This window comes from Ornithorhynchus anatinus, chromosome 3 (genome assembly GCF_004115215.2).
Source record: "Ornithorhynchus anatinus isolate Pmale09 chromosome 3, mOrnAna1.pri.v4, whole genome shotgun sequence".
Taxonomy (NCBI): domain Eukaryota; kingdom Metazoa; phylum Chordata; class Mammalia; order Monotremata; family Ornithorhynchidae; genus Ornithorhynchus; species Ornithorhynchus anatinus.
In genome coordinates this window covers 19229691-19238802 of record NC_041730.1, presented here as the reverse complement: position 1 = coordinate 19238802, position 9112 = coordinate 19229691, and the positions used below count along the sequence as shown (strand labels likewise).

General features: G+C 57.9%; 1 protein-coding gene across 3 annotated transcripts; it reads left to right on the top strand.

The window, feature by feature from the left end:
- Nucleotides 1-989: 989 nt before the first annotated feature.
- CLP1 (cleavage factor polyribonucleotide kinase subunit 1) lies at nt 990-5684 on the top strand. 3 transcript variants are annotated; one of them, XM_029061814.2, is made up of 3 exons: nt 990-1223; nt 3187-3820; nt 4523-5684. In XM_029061814.2, exons 2-3 carry the CDS (start codon nt 3215-3217, stop codon nt 5192-5194), a joined length of 1278 nt encoding a protein of 425 aa, XP_028917647.1. In that variant the 5' UTR covers nt 990-1223; nt 3187-3214; the 3' UTR covers nt 5195-5684. The 3 variants fall into 3 exon arrangements, with proteins under 3 accessions (XP_028917647.1, XP_028917646.1, XP_028917648.1); XM_029061813.2 differs by having other exon boundaries at nt 1184-1271; XM_029061815.2 differs by lacking the exon at nt 990-1223 and adding an exon at nt 1464-1491.
- Nucleotides 5685-9112: the final 3428 nt, after the last annotated feature.

Below are 9112 nucleotides of genomic sequence, written 5' to 3'. Positions count from 1 at the left end.
TTACCGATTTGTACATTCCAAGCGCTTAGTACAGTGCTCTGCACATAGTAAGCGCTCAATAAATACTATTGAATGAATGAAGGGAGAGGGGGAGGGAGAGAAGTAGGAAAGGATGGAAGAGGAAAGGAGGGAAGGAAGGAAGAATGGAAGTAGGAAAGGATGGAAGCAGGAAAGACGGGAGGGAGGGAGGAAGAGGAAAGAAGCGAAGGAGAGAAGGAAGGAAGGAGAGAGGGAGGGAGAGAAGGAGGGAAGTAGGAAAGGATAGAAGGAGGGAAGGAAGGAAGAATGGAAGTAGGAAAGGATGGAAGTAGGAAAGAAGGGAGGGAGGAAGAGGAAAGAAGTGAAGGAGAGAAGGAAGGAAGGAGAGAGGGAGGGAGAGAAGGAGGGAAGTAGGAAAGGATGGAAATGGGAAAGGAGGGAAGAAAGGATGGAAGTGGGAAAGGATGGAAGTAGGAAAGAAGGGAAGAAGGAAGAAAGGAAGGAAGGGGGGAAGGAGAGGAGGGAGAGAAGGAGGGAGGGAGGGAGGGAAGGAAGGATGGAAGTGGGAAAGGATGGAAGTAAGCAAGAAGGAAGGGAAGAAGGAGGGAAGGAGAGAAGGAGGGAGGGAAGGAGGAAAGGATGGAAGAAGGAAGGAGGGAGAGAAGGAGGAAAGGATGGAAGGAGGAAAGGAGGGAGGGAGGGAGAGGGTGCGGGCCCCGAAGCGCCGCGCTGGGCGTCGAAGCCCCCGCTCCCCCTCAGGGGGGAGACAATAAAGCGAGGCCCCGCCCGCCTCCCCAACACGGACCGTTCGTGGGTTCGGTGGGGCCCACCGGGCTTCGAACTACGATTCCCGAAATGCCTAGCGGGGCGCGGCCGCCAGCCAGACTCAGACTTCCGCCCGGACGCTGGGGCCCCGCCGGGCGGCGGCCGCCTACAACTCCCAGGAGGCCCTGCGCGCGCTCGCCCTCACTGCGCAGGCGCGGGGAGGGGCGGGAAGGGAAGGGAAGGGAAAGGGAAAGGGAAGGGGAGGGGAGGAAAGGACCGGCCCGGAGTCGCCACGCCTGGCAGCCCGCCGGCGGACATTGTCGGCGGCCCGGGGACGGGGGGGGGCGGGGGCCCGAGGGCCCGGCGGCGGCACTGAGGGAAACGATTCATCCGGCTGTCCGGCCGTCCGTCCGTCCGGCCGGTCCCCGAACGAGGCGCGCGGACGGCGCTCTCCCCGCGCGCGCGCGCGCCCCCAGAAGGTCAGAGGTCAAACGCCAGGCCGGCCGCCTTTGGTTTCTGCGCTTACTGTGAGCCCCGCATCGCCATCCTAATCATGATTATTATAATAATAGCAGCCACGGTCTTCCTTAGTAGTAGTATTAATAATGATGATGATGCTATTTGTGAAGCGCTGTGCGAAGCGCTGGGGGGGATACAAGGTGAGCAGGTGCCCCCCCCCCCCCCGTGGGCTCACCGTCTGCACCCCCCCCCCCCATTTGACAGATGAGGTCACTGAGGCCCAGAGAGGTAATAATGATAATGTCGGTATTGTTACGCGCTTACTGTGTGCGAAGCACTGTTGTAAGCGCTGGGGGGATACGGGGTGAGCAGGGGGTCCCACGTGGGGCGCCCGGTCTTCATCCCCATTTGACAGATGAGGTCACTGAGGCCCAGAGAGGTAATAATAATCATCATGTTGGTATTTGTTAAGCGCTTACTGTGTGCAAAGCACTGTTCTAAGCGCTGGGGGGGGATACAGGGTGAGCAGGTGACCCCCCATGGGGCTCACCGTCTGCACCCCCCATTTTACAGATGAGGTCACTGAGGCCCAGAGAGGTAATAATAATAATAATGGTATTTGTTAAGCGCTTACTGTGTGCAAAGCACTGTTCTAAGCGCTGGGGGGATACGGGGTGATCAGGTGGTCCCACGGGGAGCCCCCGGTCTTCATCCCCATTTGACAGATGAGGTCACTGAGGCCCAGAGAAGTAATAATAATGGCATTTTTTAAGCGCTTACTATGTGCAAAGCACTGTTCTAAGCGCTGGAGGGATACAAGGTGAGCAGGTGGCCCCCCATGGGGCTCACCGTCTTCATCCCCCATTTTACAGATGAGGTCACTGAGGCCCAGAGAGGTGGTAATAATAATAATGGCATTTTTTAAGCGCTTACTATGTGCAAAGCACTGTTCTAAGCGCTGGGGGAGGGATACAAGGTGATCAGATTGTCCCACATGGGGCTCCCAGGCTTCATCCCCGTTTGACAGATGAGGGAACTGAGGGCCCAGAGAAGTGAAGTGACTCTCCCAAAGTCACAAAGCTGACAAGTGGTGCAGCCGAGATTAGAACCCACAACCTCTGGCTTCCAAGCCTGTGCTGTGAGCCCCACGTGGGACAACCTGATTACCTTGTATCTGCCCCAGCGCTTAGAACAGTGCTTGGCATATAGGGAGCGCTTAACAAATACCATCATCATTATTATTATTGACAAATATCATAATGATCTGCAAAGCAGCCTGGCCTTGTGAAAAGAGCCCGGGCCTGGGAGTCAGAGGTCATGGGTTCTAATCCCGGCTCCGCCCCATGGCTGCTGTGTGACGTTGGGCATTTCACTTCACTTCTCTGTGCCCCAGTTACCTCATCGGTAAAATGGGGACCAAGACCGTGAGCCCCATGAGGGACAAGGACTGTGTCCGGCCTGATTGCCTTTTATCTACCTCAGTGCATAGAACAGTGCTTGGCACATAACAAACGCTTAACAAGCACCATCATGATTATTATTATCATTTCCACTCTCGTGGGAGGAGTTTACAATCCGGTGGGTGGATTTTACAACCTAATGGGACGAGTTTCAACTTGTCCATCTGTGACTGTTTCTTCCAGCGCTTAGTACAGTGCCTGGCATGTGGTAAGCACTTCACGAATGCCAAAATGGGTATTATTAGAGAAGCAGCGTGGCTTAGTGGAAAGAGCCCGGGCTTGGGAGTCAGAGGGCGTGGATTCTAATCCCGGCTCCGCCACTCGTCTGCTGTGTGACTTTGGGCAGGTCACTTCACATCTCTGTGCCTCAGTTACAGAAATGGGGATTAGAACATGTGAGCCCCACGTGGGACAATCTGATTATCCTATATCTACCCCAGCGCTTAGAACAGTGCTCTGCACAGAGTAAGCGCTTAACAAGTACCGTATTTATTATTATTAATTATCGTCTTTCCGCGCCCAGGGCCGGGGTACCCCGCGTGCCGGAAAAGATGGCGGAAGAGGCGAGCGACGAGAAGAAGCCACTGGCCAAATTCGAGCTGGAGCGGGAGACGGAGTTGCGCTTCGAGGTGGAGGCCTCTCAGTCGGCCCAGCTGGAGCTGTTGGCCGGCATGGCGGAGATCTTCGGCACGGAGCTGACCCGCAACAAGAAATTCACGTTCGACGCGGGCGCCAAAGTGGCCGTCTTCACCTGGCACGGCTGCTCGCTGCAGCTCAGCGGCCGCACCGAGGTGGCCTACGTCTCCAAGGACACCCCCATGCTGCTCTACCTCAACACTCACACGGCCCTGGAGCAGATGCGGCGGCAGGCGGAGCGCGAGGAAGAGCGGGGGCCGAGGGTCATGGTGGTGGGCCCCACCGACGTGGGCAAGTCCACCGTCTGCCGGCTGCTGCTCAACTACGCCGTGCGCCTGGGCCGGCGGCCCACGTACGTCGAGCTGGACGTGGGCCAGGGCTCCGTCTCCATCCCCGGCACCATGGGCGCGCTCTACATCGAGCGGCCGGCCGACGTAGAGGAAGGTTTCTCCATCCAGGCCCCGCTGGTCTACCACTTTGGCTCCACCACCCCCGGGACCAACATCAAGCTCTACAACAAGGTGAGGGGGCGGGGGACGCCTTAGGGTGGGCGGGGAGTCGGCGCGCGAGCCGGCCGTGGAGAACGAGTCGCCGTCGGTCTCCGGTTCGGGACGGACGGGTCGACCTTCGAAGTTGGTTTGACTGGGAGTCCCCGGGCGGGACTGGCTGGGTTCGGCGGGACCCGCCCTATCCCCCTCTTCCTTCCCCTTCAGCGTGGCTCAGTGGCAAGAGCCCGGGCTTGGGAGTCAGAGGTCGAGGGTTCCAGTCCCGGCTCCGCCGCCGGTCAGCCGGGTGACCTGGGGCCCGCCCCTTCACTTCTCTGGGCCTCAGTTCCCTCGTCTGTAAAATGGGGATGAAGACCGTGAGCCCCACGTGGGACCACCTGATCACCTTGTATCTACCCCAGTGCTTAGAACAGCTCTTGCCACGGAGTGAGAGCTTAACAAATACCGTTATTATTATTATCATCTCCGTGCACTCCCCCCGCCCCGACCCCAACCCTGTTTGGTCCAGGGATTGCGGGACTCTGCGTCACGGTTATCCGGGGGGCGCGGAGAGTTCCAGCGAAATGCGGGCGGGATCTTAGCGCGCGGGCCCCGGCCAGCTCACTGCCCCGTAAACCTCCAGGCGGGGCTGGGGTCCGAAAGCGCCGGGGCCGGAGCTGGGCTCGGGGCGAGGTTCTCCCCGGGGGCCGCCCTCACCCGCCTCGTCCCCCTCTGCAGATCACATCCCGGCTGGCGGACGTCTTCAACCAGCGGTGCGAGGTGAATCGGCGAGCGTCCGTGAGCGGCTGCGTCATCAACACGTGCGGCTGGGTCAAGGGTTCGGGCTACCAGGCCCTGGTGCACGCGGCCTCGGCCTTCGAGGTGGACGTAGTGGTGGTGTTGGACCAGGAGCGGTTGTACAACGAGCTGAAGCGTGACCTGCCTCACTTCGTGCGCACCGTGCTGCTCCCCAAGTCGGGCGGGGTGGTGGAGCGGTCCAAGGACTTCCGGCGGGAGTGCCGGGACGAGCGCATCCGGGAGTATTTCTACGGGTTCCGGGGCTGCTTCTATCCCCACGCCTTCAACGTCAAGTTCTCGGATGTCAAGATCTACAAAGTGGGGGCCCCCACCATCCCCGATTCTTGCCTTCCGCTGGGCATGTCCCAGGAGGACAATCAGCTGAAGCTGGTGCCGGTCACCCCGGGCCGGGACATGGTGCACCACCTGCTGAGCGTCAGCACCGCCGAGGGCACCGAGGAGAACATCTCCGAGACCAGCGTGGCCGGCTTCATCGTGGTCACCAGCGTGGACCTGGAGCACCAGGTCTTCACCGTTCTCTCCCCGGCCCCCCGCCCTCTGCCTAAGAACTTTCTGCTCATCATGGACATCCGCTTCATGGATCTCAAGTAGATTCCTCCGCCCCCTCCCCTCCCCCTGCAGATTGTTCTGGACCTAACCCGGAGTAAAGGAAACTTCCGTGGGAGACGATCGGTGCGAGAACTGTGGAGAGGTGGGTGGGAAACGGAGGCAGGGGATTCGGGGTCGGGAGCGGGGAGAGGGGGTCTCCAGCTCTCCCCAAAGGGCCCGGGGCTCCCCTCACTCCATATCCCTCTTTCCACTGGGGAGGGGGAGGGCCCTGGGGCTCACAGTGCAGGCGGGAGACCCTGGCACGGCTGTGGGTTCCTGGGGGGCCGCTTGGAATGAACGGTCACAGAGAGTAGGCGCCCCTTTTTTGGGTTTGCTTCTAAGTAAGGGACCGGTTCTTTTTCTCTCTCTCCTGCTCTTCCCGCTCCTTGGTTTGAGCCGGGACTGGCAGGAGCCCCTTCAACTGAATTCCAAGTTTTAAAGACTTTTTTTTTTGTACTTTTAAATAAATATTTTTTCAGGTGCCCAGAATACAGCGTAGGGGCTGAGTGGTTTTTTTTTAAAAAAAAATGGGAGGTCTGAGATTGGAAACCAGAGGCCACCCCCGTGCTTTGGGGGCTCGCGCTGGGGACCGGTAAAAGGCCAGAGGCGCCTGCGTAACCCGCCTGGTTCTCCGCTTTGGGCCAGGGCCCCGAAGATAGGTCGAGTCGGATCCGTCGGCCACGTCGTCGCTTGTTCTCCGGACCCTGCCCTGATGTTGGGTGGGTGATGGGAATGGGAATCTGCTGGCCATTCCAGCTTTTCTGAGAGGTCTCCCAAAGGAGGTGGTGCTAGCTCTCCCTGCCCCCCAACCCTCGTTTTCAAAATCTACAAAGTTTCAAGGAAAAAAAATCTCTTATTCTGCAATTCTGCCTCACCACCTGTCTTGACTGGTCGACCCTTCACCTCTCACCCCTCCTGGCATTTGAATTTTGATTTCGGCAGGAAGTCAGAAAGGTCCGATTTGATTGCTCCGGGAGAGGCCGTCTGGCCAGGAGAGCTCACAGAGAGAACGTGCGTTTCTTGAGCAGTCACCCACTTGAGGGATCCCTGCCGCCCTTCTCCGAGTTCTTTACCAAGAAGCCCGAAAAACAGATGACGTGTGTTTTTAGGATTATTCTCATTCAGCCCGTTGTGCCAAACACCGTACTATCATTGAGAAACAACCCCTTGACCCACAAGGAGCTCCCGGTCTAAAAGGCGATGGAGGAAGAATCGACAAGAGTCACCGGGAGAGAACAGTACGATCCGTCAGTGGTATTTACTGAGCACCTACTGCCTGCGCGGCACGTACTAAGCGCTCGGGAGAGTACAGTTGAATTACAAGCCACTATCCCCGCTTTCAAGTTTTCGATCTAGCAGGGCTGGGGGGCGGGGGGGGGGGGGCAGGGTGCCAACACAAATTAATTCCCTAGAGAAGGGAGAAGAAAACGGAAAGCCGAACGTGCGGGTGAGGAAGCGGTCCGATAGTAGAGCGGGCACATCTAGGTATGGAAGTCGGTCTCCACGATCCCGGCCCTCAGAGAGCTCACAACTTAGTGCTCAATCCCTGCCCAACAACGGGCTCACAGTCTCCCGACCGCTTAGTACAGTGCTCTGTACATAGTAAGTGCTCAATAAATATGATTGAATGAGATAAATGATGGGAACGGCAGTGGACAGTTGATTCCTCCGAGCGAGCGCTGGGCCCTGAAGTCTCAAGGCTGAGGTTGGTTGGAGGGCGGGGAGGCGGAGGGGAAATTCCCACACTGACACTCCATAAAATTCCATTCCAGGATGGCCCTTTTTCCTTGTCTGGCCAGAGGGTCTTACTAGGAGAAGGTTTCCTCCCCTGTAATAACCAGTGAGGGAGGCGTAACGCTGTTCAGTCAGTCAGTCGTATTTATTGAGCGCTCTCTGTGTGCAGAGCACTGGACTAAGCGCTTGGGAGACTGTGAGCCCGTCGTTGGGCAGGGATTGTTGCCGAACTGTCCATTCCAAGCGCTCAGTCCAGTGCTCTGCACACAGTAAGTGCTCAATAAATACGATTGAATGAACGAGAGTACAGTAATAATCATAATGGTATTTCTTAAGCGCTTAGATGTGCTAAGCGCCGTTCTAAGTGCTGAGGTAGATATGAGGTAATGAGATTGTCCCATGCACAATCTTAATCCCCATTTTACAGATGAGGCAACCGAGGCCCAGAGAAGTGAAGTGACTTCAGGCCCTGCTGATAAGTGGCAGAGCGGGGATTAGAACCCACGACCTCTGACTCCCAAGCCCGTACCCTTGCCGCAAAGCCACGCGTAAACAGACACGTTCCCTGCCCGCAACGGCCTTACAGTCTAGAGGGTGGGGGAGAGAGACGTTAATAGAAATAGGTAAATTACAGGGCAGCGCGGCTCCCCCGCCCCTTCGACCACAGACGGCCTGAACGCTCTTCTCTCCCAACCCTCGCGGGGAGAAGGCAGAAGCAGCTCGGTCCAGTGGAGAGAACTTCCCAGTGGGAGTCGGATACCCGGAACAGAGCTCCAGAAAATCCCTCGGCAGAGAGCCGTACAGTCACGTCCTGCAACTGACCCAGATTTCTCCCATTTTAAGACACTGAAATTACTCTAAGGCACTTTGCAAATAGGATGTCCTACCCAAATAATAATAGTAATACCCTGTATTTATCCCTAATAATACCTTCTCTCTAGCTCTCTTTCATGAACCCAGGGCTTTAAAGACGTCTCGCGGATTTTTACAACGCTCTGCTACGGATGGAGGAGGATGCTTCGAGTTATAGGCAGAGAGGATGCCAGATAAGTACAAGGTATTATATTACGATATAATTACCCGTCTCCTTTCTTACGTGAAGACCTTTTCCGACGTCTTTCCAGGACGGTGCAGCGGCTGAGCGGCGGCAGAGCCGGCACCGGATCCCCTCCGCCCCCGTCTCGCCGGAGGTTCCCCGGGTGGGGAGTTGGCGGCCTTGGTGCGGGGAAGGGCCGCGATAAAAGCGGACCCTGGGAGCGGTGGGTACCCGAAGAGCCGGCCGTACAATCTGAACCCCCGTTGGTCGCGAGATGTCGGTGGTTTTAACGATCTGGCTCGGCCCCCCGCCCCTCCCCAGGCTGGAGACCCGCGTCTGGGGCCGAGAAGGGTCGGTCACGGCTCTCCAGCTGGAGGTTGCCGAGCCCGGCTCTAAAATGAACCGCCTAATTCTGGAAGGAGGAGAGAGGATCCAGCGGAGCCCCCCCCCCCGTTTGGACCGTGAGCCCGTCACCGGGCAGGGATTGTCTCTATCTGATGCCGAATTGTGCATTCGAAGCGCTTAGTCCAGTGTTCTGCACATAGACACGAATGAATGAATGCTGCATGAATGCGACCTCCAAGACAGGCCACCCACCGGGCCTTCTCACGGACTTTAGGGAAGGCTCGGGATGCAGACGGAGGCAGCGTCCACCACATCAGGGATCAGACGTGGCTTGGCGGAGCGAGGCTACGGGGGCGACTCACGGACGGTCTCCTGGTTCGCTCCTTTCACTTCTGGCCAATATGGAATTAGCTGCAGAAGAGGTGCCAGGAGAGCTGGCACCGCTCCTCGTGTCGGTGACCTCGGGCCGCCCGGGGTCAGAGGTGGCGGGGAGCCGGAGCGGGGAGGGCGTACGGCCGGGGCCCCGGTCCTTCGGTCCTATTGTGGGGGGCTCGGTCCGCAGGGGAGGGGTCTCGGGTGATGCTCACGGGGGGCCCGGGGCCGCTGAGCCCGAGACCCTGAAAGCCCGGGCATAAATTCAGCCTTGTTCGCGGCCATATCACGAGTCACCCAACCCATTCATTCATGTCAGCTGTGTGACTGTGGGCAAGTCACTTACCTTCTCTGGGCCTCAGTTCCCTCATCTGTAAAATGGGGATGAAGACTGTGAGCCCCACGTGGGACAACCTGATTCCCCTGTGTCTACC

Excerpts from the sequence above, each read along its gene's own strand:
- CLP1 (XM_029061814.2), top strand. The coding sequence starts at position 3,215 with ATGGCGGAAGAGGCGAGCGACGAGAAGAAGCCACTGGCCAAATTCGAG. Across the intron at positions 3,821-4,522 it reads ACATCAAGCTCTACAACAAG|ATCACATCCCGGCTGGCGGA; the intron begins GTGAGGGGGCGG and ends CCCCCTCTGCAG.